At 38.2% G+C, this 26,466-nt stretch overlaps 1 protein-coding gene across 1 annotated transcript in view; it reads right to left on the bottom strand.

Annotated features, from left to right (window-relative positions):
* LOC145681841 (protein THEM6-like) overlaps positions 1 to 17,326 on the bottom strand; it is a 46,573-nt gene extending 29,247 nt beyond the window's left edge. The window contains exon 1 of the mRNA XM_081753450.1: positions 17,117 to 17,326. Within this exon, the coding sequence (XP_081609576.1) occupies positions 17,117 to 17,290 (174 nt within the window). The 5' untranslated portion in view covers positions 17,291 to 17,326. The remainder of the gene's footprint in view (positions 1 to 17,116) is intronic.
* Between the last annotated feature and the right edge of the window lie 9,140 nt (positions 17,327 to 26,466).

The following is a 26,466-nucleotide window of genomic DNA, read 5'->3' as shown; positions in this document are numbered from 1 at the left end:
GGTATCTGCATTTGAAGATCTTGGGTAACATAAATCGTTCATTAATTTCTAATTTCTATCTGTACGGTTTATATTGCATTTTATTTATCGTAGTTGGTATTTGATCACGAGGAAACTTATATAATATATTATTTCGTTTGATTCAGAAAACTACATATATTATAGAATATGTAAGTTGTATATATTTGCTATCTCATTATCTGTGGGTGCGGATAGAGATGTTGCGGATGCGGATAGAGATGCTGCGGATGCGGTACGGATGCGATATTTTGTATCCGCGCAGACCTCTAGATATGAGGAATGACAAGAAGATTCATGCTCATATGTGAATGATGCGCTTTGTAGAGAGCGCAGGTTCAGCTAGCTGAAAATTAATAGTCTGCACTTATTTCTATAATGTCATTTATTCGTATATGTGCATTAATTACAGAACTTTTACAGTTAGATACAAGCCTACTAACATGAAGTGTTTCTGTTGCAACAAATAGGTCTCTTGAATGATTGAATGAAACTAAGTTTTTAATTTGCTCTTTGACCTAAACTAAGTTTTTAATTTGCTCTTTGACCTAAACTAAGTTTTTAATTTGCTCTTTAATCTAGCGAAGTTTTGTTAATTTTAACCAAATTACTTCTTAAGAGAAAGAGCAGTAGGCAGACTTCACTAATACTCATGCACTAAAACATATAGTTACTATTATTTAATATTTAATATAGACACTTATATAAACTTTATGTACAAAATCCTGTATGTAAACAAACATGTTTTCTAGTGAGACAGATTTTCTATTACAATCAAAATGAAAGTGACTATGTTTCTAACTTAATAACTCCTGAATCATCAGACCGACCTTGATAAAATTTTGAACATAGATGAGGTTCGGGATGATTTTTATCATTTCACTTTGAAGGTGCAACTTTAGGGAAGGGGAGAGGGGAAAATGACAGATATTAGTGTCGAATCCATAATTTTCGGGGTCGCTGAAATGAACAATGACACTTCCGATTCCGTTCAAATCAAAATTTGGCCCCACAACTTGGAGGAGGGGGAAGATATATAAAATGATTGAACATGACCAATATTACTGTCGAATCCATAGTTTTCGTGGTCGCTGAGATGAACAGTGACTCTTCCGGACGTTTAAATCCAAATTCATATATAGGCCTATATATATATATATATATATATATATATATATATATATATATATATATATATATATATATATATATATATATATATATATATATATATATATATATATATATATATATATAGAGAGAGAGAGAGAGAGAGAGAGAGAGAGAGAGAGAGAGAGAGAGAGAGAGAAATACATGATCGAAAATGGCCGTCGAATCCGTACTTTTCGGGGTTCCTGAGATGAACAGAAGATGCCGTTTAAATCCACAAATTCAGCCCCATTAGTATTCCTAAGTGGGGACGGGAACATGTAAAGGTAACTGAAAATTACCGACAGTAGTGTCGAAATTATAATTTTGGGGCTCTATAATTTCGTTAGTGACAGTTTTGGTGCCCCTTATGTCCAAAATGAAACGTATTCTCCCCGTGCAAGGTATTCGGCTAGTCTGAAATAACGAACGGAACTTTCACATATTCAACCCTTTAATATATTTGTTGCTGCTCAAATTTACTCACTTGTGCGGTATATGTGTATATGTGTAAATAAGATCATTTCTCTTTTTAAGTTATTCGAAAAAATACAAATAATAAAGAGGGAAGATTTTATGAGAAATTAGGAAATTAAAAAGTAAAATTAAAACCTGTTGCTTTAAGTATTTTTCCTGTTAGCACAATACATTGTATATATGCTGCAAACATGTTAGAGCAAGTAAGATTACTAGCATCGACGAAGAAATAGTTTTTAAATTATATTTTCCAATTTTTGCTAATATTTCCAAACAAATTATTTTTTATTAATGGGTTCAAAATTTTTTGGATATTTTACCGACCTTCATAAAATTTTCAACATAAATGAGGTTCAGGATGTTTTTTATTATTTTACTTTGAAGGTGAAACTTGAGGGAAGTGGAGAAGGGAAAATGACAGACATTAGAGTCGAATCTATAATTTTCGGGGTCGCTGAAATGAACAATGACACTTCCGATGCCCTTTAAATCAAAATTCGGGCCCACAACTTGGAGGAGGGAGAAGATATATAAAAAGTGTTGAAAATGACCGATATTACTGTCGAATCCAAAGTTTTCGGGGTCGCTGAGATGCACAGTGACACTTCCGGCCGCTTAACCCTAGAATGGCAAGCATGTTAAGAGAAGCACTATTGGCAAGCATTAGTAAATATTACGACTATATTATAAAGTCGAATTTGGGTAAGGTTATGAAAAAAAAAAAACTAAATATTTTATACATATTCTGAAAGTATATTTAGTACTCAATAAGATAATGTTGCTATATGACCTAAGTAAAAGAATATATTGTACAAATATTTCAATATAAAAAAGTATTACATAATGATGAAGAAAATATAAATGAAAATATATGTAAACTAAATATATGTTTAACTTGACAAATTATGCGTAATTTGCTCAAAATTACTAACTAGAGTAATAATACTAAGTCTTAGACATAAATTAGTGATATAACTTGGAAATATAGTACGCAAAGTCTACATTTGAAATTTAACTTTCTTCCGTGCATACGACACACACTATACCTCGATGCTCGGCGCAAAACGGCTGTCGGCATTGATCACAATAGTTTGCAGTGATGCGTCTTTTTTGATAAGGACAAATCTTGCATATTGTCCTTTTGTTTTCTTGCCGGGGAATAGCAGGGACCTCTTCTGGAAGGCGCAGAACTTTGGTTATCATTGCCCTAATGGATCGTTGGATTGTTGCCAAGTTTCGCCTCCGCTCCAGCCAGGGAGTTAGTAGCTGGGTGTGGAGCTCACAGATATATCTCTTTCTTGATACTGGTTTTTCCTTCTTTGTTCTCAAAATCTCATTTCGTATGACCCAAGAATTTATGCCAGCAATGATTAGCATGCCAAAGAACACACAAAGCGGTCATCGCTTTGTCTTTCTTGAACATGATGTTGTGCTGCACATCTGGTCGAGTGCATCGACACCCCCTTTTCTTTTCCTTTTTGGCCAAGTGTCTTCAAACTCATCGTCAGATATCAGTTCATCTGACGACGGTTCATAATCATCTGACCCAGAATAAGTCAAAATGTTATCATGATGTAATTCACTGCCACTTTCTTCGGATTCATCACTAGATGTTATTGGAGACTCATCGTCTAACAATTTGGCTATTTCAGATGAACTTAACGCCATCTCCTGCCTAAAAATATGGGATATTTAAAACGTTTTGACTGCACAACCACCAAAACAAAATAAAAAAGTTAGTTAAGAAAAAGTAACACTACTGGCAAGCATTCGTAATTTTCACGACTACGCCCCCAGATCAAGGGTAAGGAACGGACTCTAGCGGAAGCCGCCACCACACTGACCTTGAGACAGCACGGGGCGGGAATAGCCGGACTGTCAGAGTTGTCAACGCAACAATTAATTAGTATCCGCCAAAAGTTTAACGCGCTTCGTAAAATTTACGAATGCTTGCCATTCTAGGGTTAAATCGAAATTCAGTTCCATTAGTACTCTAAGGGGGGATGGTGACATGTAAAGATAATTGAAAATTACCGGTATTAATGTCGAATTCATAGTTTTGGGGCTCTATAAGTTCATTGATGACAGTTTTGTGCCCTTTGTGTCCAAAATGAAACGTATTCTCCCCGTGCGAAGAACGGGTATTCTGCTAGTCTGTAATAATAACGAACGGAAGTGTCACATACTCAACCCTTTAATATATTTCTCGCTGTTCAAATTCACTCACTTGTGCGGTATATGTGTGTATGTGTAAATAAAACCCTCTCTCTTTTTTAGTTTTTCGGAAAATATAGAAAGAATAAAGAGGGATTTTACCAGAAATCAGAAAACTAAAAAGTAGAATTAAAACCTGTTGCTTTAAGTATTTTTCCGTTAGCGAAATACATTATATATACAGTAGGACGTCGATAATCCGAACCCGGTCATTCATATGTAATTGTTTGTCATACATATTTTTATTTTTATTTTCTCTTAGGCCTATAAGATTTAAGTGTGACTTACAAGATCAGTGTAATTTAGTGTACGAGCAGGTTCTTCAGAAACATTAAATGTAAGTAGCCCTACGTTCGGTGTTGTATTTAATGTATGTACTGAATAACCACTGTATCGATTCAAGAACATACCGTACAGTATATGTAAGCCTAAATGGATTTTTTTTGTCATTGTAGAAAATCCGAACTACTTGTGGTCCCAATTAGTTCGGATTTTCGACTTCCTACTGTATATGCTGCAGACACATTACAGCAAGTAAGATTACTAGCATTAGGCCAAAAAATAGTTTTAAACTATATTTTCCTGTTTTTGTCAATATTTCCGAACAAATTATTTTTTTTCTAATGGATTCAAAATTTCAGGAAATTTTACAAAGAACAAGGAAGATATCTCTATAAAATATATGTTTGATTTAACATATTAACTAAAATGATTCTGGCCCCGTTATTTTAACACTTCCCTACCATCAAGGGGGAACTTCATAAGATTGCTCAAGATAATTTTAATGCGTCTATACTAATTATGCTAAAAAGGATTATATTTTAGTTTCTTTTGTAGCTATAACTCCATTCTATTACGGTGCGAACTTTGAAGTGTTTGGATGAGTGTTGCACAAACTTTCCCTATTCTAATACAAGAAACATAAGTACTTAATTTTCTTAACTCTAAACTAGTAAATATAAAACACTTTTAATTTTGAAAGCATAATATAAATAATATATTAGAAAATTTCAATTTTACCCAAATTTTCCGTTTTTTTTTCAAGCTCGGAAGAACCGTAAAAAAATTGTTCTTTTAAACCCAAAATTTCCGTTTTTTCCCAGGCTTTCACAACACTAGTCTGAACACACATTGCACCTAACACTCCTAACGATGGATCTCCGCAGTCGATGACCCATTCATGTGCGAATGTTAACACCACGACATCGACAACTACGACTGAAATGAACACGTGACCATCGCCACTGGACCTTGGCACAGTGGCAGAGCGTTGCATTATCTGATGAATCCCGATACTTCTTCATCATGACGATGGGAGGCTGCGAATGCGTCGTATCCGTCTGTCCGGAACAGCTCCTTGACACTTTTACTGCAAGACGGAGACAAGCGGGCTGCGGCTTAATTATTATCTGGGGAACATTCACGTGAGAATCCATGTCTAGTAGAGCTCGAGCAAGGCATCATGACGGCCGATGCGTATCGTACACTGCTTGTAGACTACGGACACCCCTTCATGACGATCATGTTTCCCAACGGTAGTAGGATTTTTCGACAAGATAATGCACCATGTGACAATGCCAGGAATATGATGGAGTGGTTCTGGGAACACAGGAACGAGTTCCAAGTGATTTGCTGACCCCTCGACTCGCCGGATCTGAACACAATCGAACACATCTGGAATGTGATTGAACGTGACGTCACGGCGCATTTCCCCTTCCCCGGAATTTACGGGAATTAGGTGCATATGTGGTGACAACTCTCTCCGGCGACCTACCAAGGATTATTTCGTCCATGCCAAGACACGTCTCCGTTGTTATCCGTTCCAAAGGTCGACATACTGATAATTAGGTAGGTAGTCATAATGGTCTGGCTGATGTGTGCGTATATTTTAACTCGTACATTTTGTCTCGACTCGAATTTCGAGACGTCTCGACTCGAATTCGAGTCGAGTCGAGACAGAGACTGTCGAGTCGAGACACGAGTCGAGACAGAAACATATTTTCGAGTCGAGACAACATTTTCTCGAGACGAGTCGAGACAGGCTTGAATCTCGACTCGACTCGACTCGTGCGCATCCCTACCAATACTGTTTCACAAGAAACATGCTCTCTTCCACAGAATATCAACCCAGGCTACACTGAAAAACGAAACACACACACCTCACGGAATCTCATTGTTGCCACATTTCACAGATTTCCAATGCTGCCATGTCGACGAGTTATGTGAGAACATCCGCTATGAAATCTAAGTGCTCACGCCTAATACTGTGGCAGCAATACTCACGAACATGCAGTGCAGGGGCATCATTTAGGGGGGCAGGAGGGGGTGATTGCCTTCCCTAAAAGTTTGAGGAATACATATACTTTAATCGGTTGTCTACTAAAATACTAGTACAAAACGTGAAAGTCTTAGTCGATGGTGCTCTTGCCCCCTTCAAGTGAAGTCTGAAATGACGCTTCTGATGTAGCGCCGTGTTGAACTGTGCATACAGGTGGGAGAAATTCAATTCCAGCACCTCTTGTAATTCACCTTCATTTCTCAACCAGAAAGGTATCTCATATACAAATTTGCTTTCATACCCACTTTTATTAATATTTTTATAACACTTTTCCCCGCACCTCTTATGAGTGGGACACCCTGTATTGGGTGTATAAACTCGAACTGTAATGGAAAAAATTGCTGCTGTAGTTCCTTCCGATTGATATAGTTCAAATTACGCCAACAGATGGCAGCAGATGTGTTACATTCACGTGAATCGAGAGTTTTTAAAGCTGCTGCATAAACAAACGATTGTAGAAACTTTCCGTTACAAAGAATATTCAAATAGTTTCTGATATTCAAAGAATTTTCAAATAGTCTTTAATTACTGATCAAATTGTACAGTTTTATTACAATTGACTAGAAAAATATAATTTCGCCTAACTACATCACTGCAATTGATGTTACTTATTTAGACTCAAGGTGAAATATATGTGAATAGGTGAAATATATGTGAAGTTATTCACATATATTTCACCTTGGGCCTAAATAAGTATAACATCAATTGCAGTGAAGGCCTTTGACAAAGTGTGGCACGAAGGTCTCATTCATAAACGCATGCAAGCTTGTTTCCCAACCTACCTCGTGAAACTGTTACACAACTATCTGCAAAACAGGAGTTTCCATGTACACCATGCAGGCCATACCAGCACGTCAAGAAGTATTCGAGCGGGGGTTCCGCAGGGTTCCTGCCTCTCCCCCATTTTCTACAACGTATATACCAGCGACATCCCTCAGACCGCCAACACCACCACTGCCACATATGCCGATGACACCGCACTGTTTGGCAGCCATCTGAATCACCGGTATGCAGAAGTCTATTTGCAGCGACACATACACATGTTGGAAAACTGGACATGGAATTGGCGCATCAAGATCAATCCCAACAAGACCACCCTGGTGGACTTTACAAAAAACAGGAAGCAGAGACCCATCCACCTCTCCCTACAAGGAACCAACCTCCCACTCAGTCCCCAAGCAAAGTACCTCGGTGTCATCCTCGACAAGAAACTTTCCTTCATCCCCCACCTCTCCACGACAGCGAAGAAGGCGACACAACGCTTCCGAGCCCTCCTTCCGCTCTTCCTGAGCCCCCAAATCACCCATGAAACCAAGCTTCACGTCTACAAGATGTGCATCAGATCGGTACTGCTGTACGCCCACCAAGCCTGGGGCAACACACACATCTCCGCCAGCTGCAAGTGGTTCAGAACAAAACTGCGAGAGCAATCACAGGGCACTCGTGGGACACCAGGGTGGCTCAACTTCATGAAGATCTCAACTTGGCGACGCTGAATGAGGTCAGACAACAACAATCAGCTTCCTTCTGGCGCCAGGTCAGAAGTTCTGTATACCCACACATTGAGAACATCGCCACCAAAGAACCAAGAAGACATTTGTACAGAATGCCTCGCCCCTGAACACCCCAGATTACCAGCACGGAGCCAGCGACAGTTGCGGCCCCGAAGAACAGTTACGCCACTCAAAACAAGCCACGCCGCAACAAACATGGAAGGCAAGGGCTCAAGCCCGTCACTTCACCACTCAACAACAGCCACGACAATGACTGACTGACTGAATATATGTGCGAATGGTTACCCGGGTTCGATTCCAACTATTTTGTATAGCGTGCATTGAGCACACTGAATTAAAAATTATAAAAGATCTTGTTAGATAGTATAATTAACGTCATACTAAGTGCTTACTACTGCAGGAGACATAGTCGAACTCTTTAGAATGACATTAATCAAGCGTCACGACGATTCTGCATAAGGCAGGGACGTCATTTAGGGGGGGGGGGCAGGGAGGGGCAATTGTCCCCCTGAGTTTGAGGTTTATATGGATTTTATCAATAAAATAGTAGAAAATCAGTGAAAAACGCGAAATTTTACTTATAGCAAGGTCTTGCCTTCCCCCCCAAGCAAAATCTGAAATGACGCTCCTGGCATAAGGTCTATTACTTATACATGGTAGTTGGAAAATATGTCTTAATATAGGTTGAAAAAGCACAATAATAATTCTGGAAATAGGGTAGGTATTAGGGATGGCCAGACCCGGATATCCAAATTATTTTAAAAGTCCATCCTAACATGAATAGATACTTTTTTTTTTCACTTTTGCTTTTAGATGCATAGATGCTTTTTTTCACACACACACATATATATATATATATATATATATATATATATATATATATATATATATATATATATATGTGTGTGTGTGTGTGTGTGTGTGTGTGTGTGTGTGCGTGTGTGTGACATCTGTAATAAATAAGAGATTTATTAATTTAATAAATCTACCGACAATAACTATGCACATATATATTGTCTGACATACATACACCCCACTAAACCTTTCTGAACGTGTTTTAATGTTGTACTCACTCTTGTTCCCGTAGCTCTCTAAGGTTTATTTAGTTAATAATTCGCCTCGAGCGATGATCACAAGCATATGTTAATTTTTCCACTCATATTGAAAGCTTCCACTTTGCATTAATACCTACAGGTTGCGAAAAGAAACCTACTTCAGTCCTGTGAAAACCACTAAAATTATCAGTTAAACCGGACATTAAAAAAAAAAAAAAAAAGAAAATCTAGATATTAGCCTATCAAATAAGAAATGGATTGTTGCTGGTCCCGATTTCTCACATCAAGGTCAAATCGAAGGCCAAATATTTAAAATCTCTCAATTCAAATTTCGAGCTTGTGCTTATACTTCCCGCTAAAGCTGTGCTCATCACGACTTTGTTTTCTCCAAATATCGATTCCGTGATGGGCACAGGAAGTCAACATTTAAAAATTACTTTACTGTTAGGTTGAAGATGAGTTGATTCACTATGGGCTACGTTTTTCAAATAAAGTAAAACATTACACTGAAGTTCTTCAGACAACATTAATTGCGTGGACAGCAAACTGTACAGCGAAAAGATGGAAAAATGAAGGCTTAATTTAAAAAAAAAAAAAAACCGCTTCAGTTCAAATGCTTATACAGACACGGACAATGACACGGAGAACCAGTCGTATTAACAAATGCTGAAACAAATCTTGAATTGTTCGCTTATTCACCTAAAAATCACCTTCATTAACATGTCTGCTCACTAGGAGCGTATCCCCCAGCGTGTATGTTAACATATACTTACGAGAGAATACCTATATCTCAGATTTTGAGTACAGTTTCAAAAGTTCATTTCCGTAAACTGTAAAAGCAGTGATTACTATGCTAATTATCACAAATTAAATGCAACTTTTGAGTTGCATACACACAACCTACAAGGAACTGAAGACCATGTGCTAACAAAGCGTACACTGGAAAATGAAATAACATGTTATAACAAAAATTAAAATAAGATGATAATCGATACAAATATAGAGGATGAATATGACATATCCGAACTTCGCCAAGTATGGTAGAAGAAGCTATTTGTTTACTTCTTCTTGGCCAACCGCTAATAACATTTATAAATCTATCTGTGGCTTTGTTATACGCAATTAGTACATTCAAACTCACAGACGATGACGAACTGAAGGGTACGAAGGTACAGTTGCAAGTAACAACCGTAGTCATAATAATATAGTTCTACTAAACAACGTTGACAGTTTACATCGATCATTTCGAAATACAGCCAGAAGATTAAATTTACAAGAAATAACAAAAATCAGTGAAATTTGGAGTTATACTAAGCATAGTTTGAGGGGGAAAGCGAGCATCCCTGGTGGGGATACTTCAGCTGACTTCTTTGGGGGGGAACAAAATGTGATTGAGGGGGAAAATCCCCCTCATCCCCCCCGGTAATTCGCACCCTGACTACTACTATAAGTACTATAACTACAATTAAAAATGACGGGTATATGTAATGCCCGTTACACAGTCACGCGGAGCTCCATTGAGCAGATAGGGCCATTGAGCAAATGGGTGCTTACATAGTAAAGCGGAACTCCGTGCGCGGAGCAGCCACTTCTCTTTAAAATTTAAAAAGAAACGTGCATGGTAGCAAAAGCAAAATGAAAATTGATTCAGATTTCTTTTCTTATTTTTGATAGCGAGTTGCTTTTTAATTTAGCTATGTCTTCGTTTAATTGGAACTTCCAATATTAATGCTTTCCTTAATTGGACCTGTACATGTGGTGCCTCTAATGTACCATTGTTAACAGTACGTGACTATTGTAATTTTTTGTCTTTCTTTCAACAAATTTCAGTTTCAGTTTCAATTATCACGGAGGTTAAATTAACACCATGTTAATGGGATCCCTCTTGTGAGGAATACAAAAAGCGTGACATTCCTGAACAGGCATGGAACGAGATATGTAAAAGTTTTTTTTTTTTTTTTTTTTTTGTAAAAATGAACGTATGGACAATGAAAAAAGATAAATTGAGGCAAATAATTTATCTCTATTATTAAATAGTTGATTGGATGAAAAGTGATTGGATGTGAAGTTCTAACCAAATGTATATACAAACATTCGTTATTTTCATTTGTTAAAAAACAGTATCGTGACATTTTTTAAAGGAAAATGCTGTATTTTAAGAGCGTGCATATGGATCCTATTTAAACTATATTATTATATTTTCGATGGAACTTTTTCAATTAGGTCATCGAACGACTGAATAGACGTACCCGGAAATTATTGAAATACTTCTTGTCTTCTTGCAAATCTATATACACAGACATAAAGCTTCCTTCAGACTTCTTTGAGAAACTAAGGGATGAATCTTGAAACATTTATTTTTCTGTGTTCTTCGTTTTCTTTTCTTACAGAAATATTAAGATGCCACTATTGTCGTTTCGATCTTTTCATGTTGACTCGCAACACTGACTGAGAAGAATCCTGTATATAATCACGTGACGCGTAGCGCGTAGCTACGGATGACTGTGTAAGCACACACGTGTAGCGCGGAGGGCGGGCGGCTGTGCGCGGAGCTCCGCTTAACTATGTAACGGACCTAAAGGAAACCGTAGGGTATTTATTTATTTATTTATTTATTTATTATTATTCGTATCCTGAGACTTGAGAGGGATTCAAAGGGGAAGAGGAAGTTTAAAATTTATGCAAAAACAAAGAAAGAATATATCACGAGCTCCTCATGTTAGGGAAACGAAACTTGGTAAATGAGCTTATTAAAATATAAATAATAAAAAAAATGACATACATATTACCTTACAAGCAGGAGAAAACGTTGATGTGAGACACTAGGGTGGGTCGTTTTGCCACTTTTTCTTCGGAACGAAATGTAATACCTGGCAAAAGTGGCCAATCCACATGGACATTTCAGGTATAGATTTTCTTTCAAATCAGATAATATCTTCTGTGAGAACTATTGCCTCAAAGTTTCAAAATTTCACTGAAAATTGCAAAAAATACTAAAATTGTTCATTTTTTTGTTATGTTAAAGTAAACATATTTTTGGGTTTATACATGCCAGATGCTATGAAAACTGACATTCCAGTCTCAAAATGCCAGTTATATGCGTTTGGGGGGTATAGGGGTGCCTCCTCTGGGGCCGGAAAAGAGGGTAAATTCAGTACAATTAAGCGTTTCTACAACTTTTCTCGCCCTTGCCTTTTCCTTCGGGACCTGCTGGACCAATATGAAGATGAACGTGACAATTTTTTGGATAGCATCGTCAATGAAGATGATACGTGGTGTTATCACTACGAGCCGGAATCCAAAAGACAGTCCATGGAATGCCGATTTTTACAAGCGCGACATTCAGGCTCTGGTTCATCGTTGGCAAAAGTACATAACAAACGGTGAGAACTATGTGGAAAAATGAGCCTGTAGCTGAAATATTGCTCTTTTTAACTGTGCTGTTGTTAGTTATGTATCTCCATTAGTTTCCATAAAAAAAGGATGCATTACTTTGGGAACGACTTTCGTAGATTTTACTGAAACTGTTATGATTGCTCAGAGATACAATGTAAGCGAGAGGGCTGCGGCACATATAACAACTGTGCTTCAGGCAGCTTCAAAGGCTGGAATTAAAACTTCTCAAAAATCTAGCGACATAACATCTGCTTTAACTGTAGACAGGAACAAAATAAGGCATGCGAAACTTAAACTTGCTCGGAATTTAAAAGAAAGTTCTAGAAATGATGATCCCATTAAAATCCTATACTTTGATGATAGAAGGAATGACACTGAAACATACACAGGCATCGTTAGAGAAGAGCACTCATCACTTTTGGCTGAACGTAACTCTCAATACGTTGGTCACGTGACACCATCCTCTGGCTCTGCACATGACGAGACCAGAGCTATTTTCGAATGCATCATGAACCAACTCAGAGTTGGCTTTGATAAAGTTGAGGTTCTTGGGTGTGATTGAACATACACTAACATGCTTGGAATGGAGTTGTTCTTCGAAAATTAGAGGAACTAGCAGGAAAGCAAATGCAATGGGCTATTTATCTCTTACATTTTAATGAACTGCTGTTCCGAGCTCTCTTCACGCATATTCACGGCGCTTATTCAAGCCCCTATTCTTACACACGTCCCATAGTTTCAAAACTATCTAACTCTGAAAAGCTTTCAGTGTTGCTATTCAAACCAATAAAATGTGACTTTACTCATCACAGTCCAGAAGAGCACAGAAAACTCAGTAAGGTCCTGAGATGCTTGTTCCAGATGTCTCAAGTATTTGACTCCAGAGCATGCCCGGAAGAGCTTGTTTCTATGTTCCCTGGCAAACTAAACAAAGCTAGCTGGTTGATTAGCGCAAAAAGAATTTTAACATTGTATATTGCAACAAAAAACCTATCAAGAAATTAATAGAAATTGCGACATTCATACTTAGAGTCTGTGTGCTTATGCAATGCCGTGTTAGAACATAGTCTTCCATTGCTGATGGTCATCTCACGTCTTTGAGGCCATTCAAGGTCTAGATACTTACCAAGGGAATACCAGGCTGTAATCCGTTCATCCATTCAGACGAATGCATTCTTTGCACTCCCAGAAAATTTCTTCTCGCCATGATGACTGATGGTCGACTTGCTGTCCGACAAGATGCATTACATAAGATTCTTAGTGCTCGAGAATACGAAGCAGGGAATCTCCATAACTCGATTAGATATAACATCATTCCCAGACTGAATCTTGAGGCAAACGATTACACTGCAATGGTCTTTTGGGAAAGCACTGATGTTTCAATAACTGTACTACCAGTAAGTTCTATGGACGGTACCAAACAAACAGCTCATGGTCAAACTTTCACTTCCTGACAACACTGTGCCAGAATGGTCCTTCACCGTCCATCCGCGCCACACGGTGGCAGTAGAAGAGATAGTGAATTTGTCACTGAAGAAGCCTCCCGAGTATGTGCCAGGGATGCTAGAGGCGGAATAATCAGGTCAACCTTACTTTCTAGGCAAGCTGCATCTAAATTTCAATCAAAGTCCCAATTTGTGACAATTTTTCCTGACAGTGACTAATCGGATCAGTTCATCCGGCCCAACATATGGTTGGTTGATTGGATAGACCTAGCAGAGAAGCCCTAGGTGCAGCCACCTCTACATGGTGGGCTCTGGGTCACTTGGCCAGGCTATATTGCCAGGTGAGCGAGGAGCTGCACAACCGCTTAACTGTACTGAATTTGCCCCCTTTTCTGGCCCCAGAGGAGGCACCCCCTTCCCCCCCACCAAGGGCATATAACTGGCATTTTTATACTTGAATGTCAGTTTTCATAGCAACTGACATGTATTTAACCAACAATATGTTTACTTTAACATAACTAAAATTAATGAACAACTTTGGTATTTTTTGTAATTTTCAGGTAAAGTTTGAAATTTTGAGGCAATAGTTCTCACAGAAGATATTATCTGATTTGAAAGAAAATCTATACCTGAAATGTCCATGTCCACTTTTGCCAGGTATTACATTTCATTCCGAGAAAAAAGTGGTAAAACGCTGCACCCTAGTGAGACACTCGTAGGGCTTGGAAAAGGGGTCAAGTAAAAATAATAGAAAACGACCGATATTAATATCGAGCTCATAGGTTTCAGTGTCTTTGAGGCGAATAGTGACACTCAGGATCAGAAATAACGCGGATGGATGTAGTTCCCCCACTTCCAAAAATATGTATGGTGTACCCACTTTCTAAAAAAAATACAATGGGTGAAGATAGGCACGAGAGCGGCGTGACGTCAAACGTCCCCCTACCTTTTCAGATCCATTTTTACCCTGTTTCTGATGCCATCTAAGACCAAGTTCAGCCCCATTGGCATTGGAGATGAGAACGAGTGAAAAATAAAATCCCTAAAATAACCGCGATTAGTGGCGTAATCCATAGTTTTTTTTTTTTTGGGTTGCTAAGCTGATTGTTGATAGTTTCGATGCCATTTAGGTCCAAGCATATTCAAGATCGTGCACTTTAGCTGACCAATGAATTGACTAGGGTAACGCTAAAGGAGTTGCTTTCCGTTATTTGTTCAACTTAATGATTTATTTTCTTACAGAGGCAACGACCTCAGCTGACCCGGGAATCGAGAGGCGTTGCTAGTCGTTACATAGTTATTCAAATCATTGCTGTAGTTCCAAATATTGTGCATAAACACCTTTTCCTGTGAACCCAGACACTTCAGCTAGTTATCTTATACAAACAAATTGTAGCTGCCCAAGAAAAAAAAATCGCAAATAATGAGCCTCATATAAAATATACATTCAATAATAGAAAATAAATGACATTTTATATTGTTCATGAAATAGACAAGGCAGGTACGGTATAATGAAAACAATAGTTAACCTACATGATAGATCAAGTGAGAAATGAACACATTCTCTAACGGTTTGGGTGATCGCAAGACAAAATCTGTAGATGAGAGCATGCGCGCCAACTACATGGGTGCTCCAGGGCTCCGGCACCCACACAAAGGATGTTGTGGGTGCGGCACACCGACACGATTTTTAGTTGGGATCCTGGTTTGAACCCGTTTCTCTTGCGTTTAAGTCAGTTGTGTTACCGACAGAGCAAGGGCAGCCCCAACTTATCTTTATAGTACAGGTATATTTTACTTTATCACAGCACAGCCCTTTATGCAGGCCAGTATCCAAAGGGGGCTAGGGGGTCTGGCTCATGCTAATTTTTTACTGGCCCCCTATAATATTCACGGCAGACTTGCAAATGAACTATAATATGGTGAACTATATTGTTGGATCGCCCCACCCCCCAACTTCTACCAGGCACCCCTACATTTTTGGGCTGGCTACGAGCCTGCCTTTATGACAGTGTTCATAAAAGGCTTTAACTTTTTTTTTAAAAAAAAATCAAATATCGAGACTTTTCTGAAAACATGAAACGTCCCACCATTGATATGCACCCACACAAATTTTGAGAAGTCGGCGCCATTGGATGAGAGTGCTATAGAATGAGGCTGTAGAAGTGAGATTTTCTCGTCTTGTATCGTCTCGTAAATTTTGAAGAAACTAGTTTCATCTCGATTGTCAGAAAGCTCCTTTCGTCTCGTCTAGAAATTTTTCTGGATTCGCTTTCTAAATTCATTTATAAAATTTATGCCAAGAGCCATGTTTTAATTTCATATAGAAGTTATCAGAATCCGTCTGTGTTTAGTATTACCCTGCACGTGCAGCATTGTATCACTTAAATGGGAAGTGTTCCGAACCACAGGCGAAAGAGGGCCAGTAGCCAGCTATAGCAGCGGACGACCGCTACATTGTGAAACAAACAAGAGAGGACCGACGTCAAATGGCGTGTGAAAATTGCAAATATATTTAGGGTAATAAGACTCGAAGGTGCCCAATCTCATGGTTTACAGACACCTCGACTGGATTGGAGTGGTCTCTTTTCCTGACGACCATTACGTTTTGTTCCGTTGACCTCACGTCAGGACTAGATTGAGGAGGAGTTGTGCCGCGTTCTCTTTTTACAAGTAAAGGATCCAAATGCGGGGTGAGACATAGTGTGTTTGATAGAAGATGTGAAAATATGTATATGTGCAAAATTATAGCGGCTGAGCGCGGAGGGGAGGGGGTCAAAGTTGGCGGGAGAAGGGCTATGCTATGTTACTGAAATACATCAAATAAACTGTTGGAATCGTGAAAACAGTGAAAGATAGACAATGCGAATTGTGGTAGTTTCACATATTGACAAAAGAAGAGTGGGCAGAATAGATCACGAACCTCCGCCGCCACCTTGAAATCCGCCATTTTGAAATCTGTGATATTTTTTGAAATATAAAGGTAGTCATGTGATACATCAATTAGGGCCAGCATGATCTCAAAACGTCAATTATGAACTTTATTAATAATTGTCTGTATTTATTTGGAAGATTTTGGATAATCTTTGTAGTTATTTACGAAAATCTAGTAGACTGATACCCGTATGTTTAAAGTTTGGATTATCCCGAAAGCACATGTAAGTTAAACATATCTGCAAGCCAAGAAAACAGTGAAATTTGATAATAATAATGTAATAATATTCAACTTGGATATCAAATTTCACTGTTGTTTTCTTGGCTTGTAGATATGTTTAACTTACATGTGTTTTACAGAAGAAAATCCCTTTTTCCCTTTTTGCTAAATTTACCTACGAAATTTCCCTAGATTAGGAAAATTTCCCTCAAACTACGAACAATGATTCGAATATGGAATTCGACAATTGGAAAGTCTACTGTATTTTCATAAAGTGAAATACAACTCACTTGTGTTTGGGGGTCAAACTATACTACAAACATTTGTTTACTGTTGCATGATTGTTAATTGCTTACCCTTGTTTGTATCCTAAAGACTTTGAAAATAGGTATGGACCTCCTGAAACGAATTGTGGTTGCTCCTTGCATAATGTTCATGTATTTGTTCTTCATTTGTTTAAAAATCCTCGCACGAAAGTAGTAGTCAAATCGAGCGAAATCCAGCTCTCTCAGGAATCGAGCATCGTTCATGTGGTCAAAGCTTGCGTCAGAATCATTTGCCAAGCAAATACCTGCAAAGAAAAAGATGATTTTGTTAAGATTGCACAATGAAACACTCAAGGATCGTGGAAACACTCGTAAAAATTAAGTTAATAAAGCTTTTAAGGACAGTGAAAGAGGAAATTTACATCCGGATCAGCTCTTTGTCACTTTTCGATAACCTTATAATGGGGGCAGGGGTGTAGCAACGGGAGAGCTCATCGGGGCCAGGCCCTCCAAATGATTTCCTGGACCCCCCAAATGACTAGATTTTAAAACATTATCGTAAGATTACCTCGCTTCAGTCATTTAAAAATAATAAAGTCATTTAAAAATAATAATATAATTAATAATTTACGGTAAATTATTTATCGATCGAAAAATAGTGTGGTATCTCTTTCGTGTAAGGAATGACCAAATGCACAACTTGCTACCACATCTGCCACAATCGATTGGTCTAATGCTCCTGTATGGATCATGTCCAATATGAAGAATGAAAATATTTTATATAGGCCTATTTTAAAATAATTGTCAATCTATATGCCAATACGAGAATTTGTATCGTGAACGGAAACGTGACCACTGACGTTACTTTTAAAACAAGGATGTATCAAATTCCTTTGACATGCATTCCTTATAGATGCATAGTCCTAGTGACTTAGTTTTAGAAAAACCCGAAGAGCAAATTCTGTCGTGCTATCCAAATTCGGAAATAGGAAACTGATTACGCTCGTACATAAGTTAATATTTATGGAGAAAAAGAAAAAAAGCTAAAAGCAGAGTTTTTAGTTTTCCGGACGGAAAACTAAATTTTCCTGTTTTTTCACAACTCAAAATCACTAGCTGTAACACATTTTTTGGGGGGGAGGGTGGTTGTACATTGTAGCTGGCACCCCCTCACAAACGACGGGCCCCTCCTACATAAACCTGATGGCTACACTCTGAGTGTGGGACACTATATCTTACAAAATAGCGTTTGGAAACCACATTAATTAAACACAAGATTCTATCAGAAGATTCTTGCATCTCAATCCATGAATTTAATAGTATTAAAGTAGGTGACATGTACTGAAAGTAATCCATATTTGTCCCTAAAAGCGGTAACATTAATAGTATTTGTCTGAAATTGACATCAACCAAAAATTATACCATCATACACAGAACTTGTAATTGTTTTCATTTGAGGTCACTATAGATGTACGGATGCTAAGCATCGACAAAGGACAGTCATCGAATTCCTGTTCAAAGAGCGATGTACAACTGCAAACACCCATGATCGGCTTCGAAAGGAGTATGGGGAGGGCACATTGAACCGTGAGCAATGTTCAGAGTTAGATAAATAAATTTCCGGTAGGAGAGACATTAATAGATAACAAAACACGTAGTGAAGACAAGACAACCATAAGCGAGATGATGACCTGATTCGCACAGATCGCCAAACCATAGTCCGAAACATTACTATGGCCCTCAACCGTTGACATGTTCTTGTGCAAAGGATTATAGGGAACCTTGGCTACATAAAAGTGAATACCTCATCAGTAAACATAGGCGGCGCCACAGTGGGTGTAGCTGCACCCACATTAAGTTCGATTTTCAGATTTCCTACAATAATCATTTCTATTTTGTATATTTCTTGTTTCCTACTTTTGTATATATTTAAATGATTTCTTAAGTTACTTGTCGTCATACCGTTTTTTTTTTCTTTGGAGTAAAACTTAGGGATTATTTTTGAGATCTTAAGGCTCAGTAGTGCAGAGAGTTCTGGCAACAATGTTAGGATGTGTTGTCCCATCCTAGCGGGCAACCACATTACCAAAATCCTGGCGCCGCCTATGTCTGTAAATCCTTTGAAGGACAGAAGGGTGGAAACGTGTTGAAAACTGCTTGTATAGTGTTTGACACCGATCAAGCTAACTTTTTTCGATCTTGTGACTGGAGATGAGGTGTGCGTATGCCAGTACGACCTCAAGGCTAAAAGCCTAACCTAATCTAATAGCCAGTCCTAATAACGACACGAAAACTCACCTAGACTTTAAAAAGTTTAAAAAATCAGAGGTTGCCGCCAGAAGTCATGATTCCTATTTTCTTGGATGACAAAGGAGTCATTTAGCTCAAACACTATATTGAATCTTTGAAGAAACTCATCTAGCTATCCGAAAGACCTGAAAAATATTATGCTATCATCAAACTGTATCATGATAATGTCAGACCGCACACATTTTTCGTCATGCCTTACCAGAATGGGCTGGACAGTGATTCCCTACACCCGTATAGCTTTGATTTATTGCTGTCTGACTTCCACCTATTTGATACACTCAATTTCGGCCTTTGTGGCTGAAGGTTCACTGGTATAGAAAGAGGCCATTAAGATTTGGCTAAATAAAGGGCTAAATAAAGGGCTAAATAAAGGGCTTTCAGGCTTGAGTCGAAAGGTAGACCAAATTTGCTAAGTGTAATGGAGATTACTTTGAATAGCGTCATTCTGAAGACAAATGACCAGTGTACATATATGTATAGTTTGACCATTCTACTCTTGTTACTAAAAATATAAAGAACTGACAAGCATTGCTTTCAGAGCAACCCTCCTACGTGCCTCACAATGACAATTACATGGTAACATACATCAAATAAAAGAAAAATGTGTGTTATTACTAAACTGTTAGGTTTTGGTAATATACAAGGTGTTTGAAAACAACACCGACAACGTTTGGGAGGTGAATCCTGACACCAAGTTAAGACAAAAGTATAGATCAACCTGGGTGCACAAATGCTTCCTTTCGGAGTTATAGGCTGGCGAAAACATGAACTTTAAATGTCCATAGCTCCAATACTATGGGACCTACCGTAGTCAGGCCAAGACTTCACTGAGGAACTAGCATATGCCCTATCCAAATATCCATGTTTCAGAATCCTAAGATACTTCCGCAACAATTTTTGTAGAGGTAGTTTAACTACTCACGTATAATTTAAAGTACCCATCAACTACCTCTATAAAAATTGTTGCGGAAGTACCTTAGGATTCTGAAACATGGATATTTGGATAGGGCATATGCTAGTTCCTTAGTGAAGTCTTGGCCTGACTACGGTAGGTCCCATAGTATTGGAGATATGGACCTTTAAAGTTCATTTTTTCAAGTTTTCGGCTTCATTTTTTCAGGTTTTCGGCAGCCTATAACTCCGAAAGGAAGCATTTGTGCACCCAGGTTGGTCAATAATCTTTGTCTTATCTTGGTGTCACGATTCACCTCCCAAGTGTTGTCGGTGTTTTGAAATACCCTGTATGTGTTTGCTTATGTACAGCGCCGTAACTTATTTTTTTTCTGGGAGGCAAGCATTAATACGCATATTTGAACTCTCCTAGAAAAAGTTGTTTTTTTTCTAATTCTTGGGCCTAGGGATGCATTCGAGTCGAGTCGAGTCGAGATTTAAGCCTGTCTCGACTCGTCTCGAGAAAATGTTGTCTCGACTCGAAAATATGTTTCTGTCTCGACTCGTGTCTCGACTCGACAGTCTCTGTCTCGACTCGACTCGAATTCGAGTCGAGACGTCTCGAAATTCGAGTCGAGACAAAATGTACGAGTTAAAATATACGCACACATCAGCCAGACTATCATGACTACCTACATAATTGTCAGTATGTCGACTTTTGGCATGGATAACAACGGCGACACGTCTTGGCATACACGCAATGATCCTTGATAGGTCGCTGGAGAGAGCTGGCACCACATGTGCTCACTCAGGTCACCTAATTTCCGTAAATTCCGGGAAGGGGGGCGATGTGCTCTGACGTCACGTTCAATCACATCCCACAAAGGACATCACTCAAATGTCCGGCTCCAATTTCAATGAAACTTTCTTTGCTGATAGAAGGCATGTATGCATCATTACTTGTGATGACAAATTTTTGTCATGGTGCATGTTTTCTATTTTTTTTTAACAACTTTTAAGAGTTGTGATGTGGTTATTAGAGATTACTACAGAAGTCCCTTACTACCCTTTGTAAACGGAGCGTTAATGAAGAAAAGTGAAGAAAAAACATGTGGATACATATAAGTCCTGGGGGGTAGTCGTATGGTAGATATGACCTTGATGGCAGCCATCTTGAAATCCACCATTTTGAATTAAGGTCAAGTTTTCAAAATGGGAATAGGGTAATATGATACATAATTTCGGGCTAGAATTTAATTAGAAAAATAATGGTGAGATTAGTTTTAAGATACACCCATTTGGGGGAAAGTTACCGGCATATTAATTGTTTTTACTTACTGTGTGCGTAAGACCCTTCTTACTTTCGTCTCAAGACCTGTAAATCGATCGCAACGGCAGAGCCCAGTTTCGCACTAGTATTTAGAAATCTTTAAACTCACTTGAGGCAATATTTGTGGATTATTGTATTGTATTTTGCCTTTAATTAAATTTGAACCCACTTCATGATCTTGTGTAAAGTATCACTAAAAGAGAATTTCTGTTTTTATGAAGAACGTAAGCATGGCAATTATAAAAGGTGAGTAAGGTGCGTATGTATTTATAAGAAAGTCTTTTGTGGTTCTCATAAATAAAAGAGCTATTATCTCATAAATAAAAGAGCTATTATAAAATCTCTTACCACTATTCTTTAATACTTATAAAATTTCATTTATTGTAAAAGCACTGGCGAGATATTTCTTAACGCCCACTAAAATTATGGTGGAGCTCCTTCGTGGCTAACGGTTAGCATACTTGCCGTTGGCGTGGGAAACTTGGGCTTGATTCCCGGTGGGAGTTCATGTGGTTCGGATTCCACGTTAATCAGTAGGTCCACGTCTCACATAGCCTCGCTGCTGAACAGGATGTTAAACTCAGAATCAATTCAACTCAAAATTATGGTTTTGACTTTATTATGATGTCATTAGTTTAAACGCCCAACTGCCCAGTAATTATAAACATTGACTACATTATAAAATTGTAATTTGTGACGACTAAAATATCAGAAATTAAAGATTATTCTTTGGGTTTTGGAACATTTTGAAAAACGTGAAAAACTGGTACTGCACCGATACAACACACCTTTTGGATTTGTCATAACATGTCTTACATAGCTTTGGTTCGATTCTCAACACGGACTGCAACTACCCGTTAAATTGTTCATCCGAAAGGCACTCTTTGTTAAACCTCGCTTATCACCGCTCATCTTAATAATATATATAACTTCACCGCGAAGCAAATGTTGCATTTCTCTCTTTCATCCTAACACAAAACAAAACTAACCACAGCTGTGACACGAAGGAGCTATTTCGAAAAGAAATAAGCTGTGCTTCATAGAGATGTGTACCAAATGATAGAAGTATAAAGTATTGTTTTCTTTCCTGTTCATTGATATCAGTTGGTGTTCTTAATGAGTTTACTCATTAGTTTAGAAAGAGTATATATGGAATTTGGACATATGTTGTACGTATTCTCCTGAGAAATTGATGAGACCAGAAAAGTTATAAGGACAGATGGAATAGGTTTAAGCGCATCTACGTGACTTTATCAAATATTTATTCTCCGTAATGGTACTACGCGGAAAACTTGGTATAGGCCTACTTTTATCTTTGCCTCCCTCTGTTAGCTGTTTCGTATCATATATATCGGATGGTTTTGATATTTCTTCTGATCATTAAAACAACAATGGTATCGTGTGCGTGCAGAAATGCAAAAGCACAAGGTAACTTCCTATTTGTTTTGGAAACAACAAACCCATTTCACGTGTGCGAGAGAAATTGAGCACAGCGAGATCGGGTGTTTACTCACGGTCAGTTCGCAGCAGCAGTCCATGGTAAAAGATTTGGCTATCACGAAAACACTCGCAAAACCTTACAAATACAAAAGACTGCGCTTCAAAGAAAGTTTAGACACAGATGTTTCAATTTTCTTTTAGCATCTTTCTTCAGCAAAAGAGTCGGTTCATTGTATTCGAAAAAAGGAAGGGAGAAAGGGTGAATTTATATTTTATGTGGGGGGTAACGTTGTAAGTAGTATAAACAATACATACCGCTTCCGACTCTGTACTGAAGCACTTCCTTTAGCGGTATATCACTAGATCTATCCTGACCCTCATCCCACCTCAAGTTGTAAAGTAGAAAGGGACAGAAGTATTCAACATGACTGCGCACTTGAGTTTCAGTTCACAATACGAAAACCAGTGAGCAAGTAAACAGTCTTTTGTAGGATCGTGTTTTACTTCTTGAATTTATTTTTGAACATTTCTGTGAATTCAACAACAGAACGCAGTAGAAATACGGACTAGTTTTTACTCCAACCATTACTTTCGCTCCAACCCAGGGATGCCACATTTATGATTTCGTACTAGATTTAGTGATTTTACTATTGAACTAGTGATCTAGTACGTACTTTGGGTAAATAAGCACATTCTAGTGATTTTTTTGCATTTTTTCTGATGCAGACAAATGAGAAGGAAATGGTTCTTAAAATAAAAGGAAGAAGTATATTGCAGTTCAAAACAAATGTAGAAACCTTAAATTATTTTTTCTTTTCCCTCTGACTGAATGAAACCCCTGCTGTGTAACGACCTTAGGTAAACAACGGCTATCTTTGGTCCGCTACCTCCTTTTGTTAGCCGACATGAGATGGGTTACTTTTTTTCTGGAAGAAAGTGAAGAAATAATTATCCAGTACTTTTACGTTTTGTCAGGCACACGGGCGCAGTCTGTACTTGTTTCCTAACGAATTTTAGCAACATAACATACATAAATGAAACATATGTACCAGAAAATAGAGGCAGTACAAACGGAAATTTTCATCTGTGACACATTTGATGAGAAATATAGTTAGATGTCACGTGCAAGCAATCTAAACATGTCCTATCCTGTAATTCTATTCGTATGTTTATGTAGGTGAGACTGAGAAATCAAGAAACAATAATAACTGGTTTTCTTCCAGGGGAAAAATCTAAATGTGAAGGGGTGTTACACTGGGACTTTAATTGCGTCCTTTGTACAAGGTTAACAAGTAATAGAATACTATCCGCCACTGTTTGTTACATTACACAAAATAGTCATATATATATATATATATATATATATATATATATATATATATATATATATATATATATTGAGTTTTAGTCAGGGTTTTCATTCTGCAGGAGAGGGGGGGATAGTAATACCTGACGAACATTTTCTATTCTCAGAGTGTTGCAATAATAGCATTTCCTCCATTATAACTTGGCCAAGCTAGTTGCATTATATGTAAGGATTAAGTTAGCCTAAAAAGCTTAAATTTCTATGGCTGTTTTACTCTGTACTCATGTTTCTCATTTTCGGTCTACGGGACTCTGTGTCCGGAAATTATCGATGGCTTCCAAGTCGGAAAATAAGTGTATCAAAGGCATATATATTATATCTATGGTTATATGAGGCATGGATCTACAGTTTAAAGTGGGATGCCGGTAACAACTTCATGAGCTTCCACCGTAAATCGAACCAGAGTCTCCCGCGATCAAGGCGTATGTGTTAACCATACAGTCACGAGGAAATTCACATAAGCACACACATATATATATATTGTTGAGTTGATTTTGACTTTACCGTCTCTTTCAGCAGCGAGGATATATGAAATGTAACCTACTGATTAACGTGGAATCCGAACTACATGAGTTCGCGCCGGGAATTGAACCCGAGTCTTCCACGGCAAAGACGCGTACACTAGCCCGGGAGTTCACACACACACACACACAGAATCAGAGTCCTCACACACCAAGGGTGAGAGCTGTGCCACTGAGTCACAGCGGCCACGGGGCTAGGTCGAGTCCACTTTACGTTCATAGTTTCTTAGTACATAAATGTTACGATTATGAAATAGATTTTCCTTAATGAGCTGCATAAAAACAAAAGCTTTCGAAATGCATTAAACAATTAGCTCGATTTGAGTGTAAACTTAAAAGTTATATCAGAGTGTAAATACGGATACGCACCAAAGCTCGAAAACTTAATACACTATTTCTCCTATATAGTCAGCATGTATCAAGCAATCGTTCAGCTTTCATTTGAGAGGATGGAAATCGAAGGCCCCTGAACAACTATGTTACTAATGTGCGGAATGTATTTATCTTACAGTGAACTGCTTTGATGCCAAGTGGCCTAACTCCAAAATTGAAATTTTCCAGGAGTGAAAGTTGAAGTTCAATATCTCATGAACAATCCATATTTCTTTTATGTTGGGAACCAAAACCATAACTACTGTATGTAGTTCATTGTTTTATAGCTTAGTGTTTACAAAAATCCTTTTAAAAATACCTATTCATAGAAGTGAATGGTACTTATCTGTACTAGTTCTTGGCATCCAAGCAGTCCATTTATTGTAATACTAGCTTAATATACCCATTCTTCGCATGGGGGCTGTATTTGGAAGTCAACACCTGTGGAAGTATCACCATTCATTTCAGTGACCGCGAAAACTATGGATTTGACACTAGTATCAATCAATATGGGCTATTTATACATGTCTCGGTATTCCTCACTCGCTGACACCGGCCCGCATACAGTAGTAGCTGTCATCGCTGATGGAAGTGTCACCATTGATCTCAGCGACCGTGAAAACTATGGATTTGACACTAATGTCGATCAATTTGGATTACTTTTACTACATGTCTCGCTAAACGCCCCCCTGAGACCCCCTGGTTCCAATTTTGACAAAAACTCTTCGCCTTAGACTGGGACCTGGACCAAGGTATCCGTGACCAAAATTTGGTAACTCTCGGTCAACTTGTCTGGTCCCCAGGTCGGTCCCAGTAAACGTCCCCCCCGAGACACCCTGGTTTGAAATTTAAAAACCGCTTCGTCTTGATCTGGGGCCTGGACTAAGGTACCCGTGACCAAATTTTGGGTCCACTCGTCTGGTCCCCAGGTCGCACACAGACAGACAGACAAACACACAAACAAACTCTTTATTTTATTTATATTAGATAAGATATACTATGTAAAATAGTCTCGTATCATAATATGTGATTTACAACAAATGTTACATCATATATTATCCGTAGCTCGTGATATGCTGTAACATATTAAACCCTCAGAATAGTTGGGCAACCGAATAATCCAGAAGTTACGTAACCCTATTGCGTTCATGGGAACGAAAACACAATAATTATAACTATGCTAAATTACTATAGACTACCAACTGCTCAT

This window comes from Thermobia domestica, chromosome 3, assembly GCF_964235325.1.
Source record: "Thermobia domestica chromosome 3, izTheDome1.hap1.1, whole genome shotgun sequence".
Classification (NCBI taxonomy): domain Eukaryota; kingdom Metazoa; phylum Arthropoda; class Insecta; order Zygentoma; family Lepismatidae; genus Thermobia; species Thermobia domestica.
Note: the sequence above shows the minus strand (reverse complement) of the source record. Positions and strands in the feature narration are given on the sequence as shown.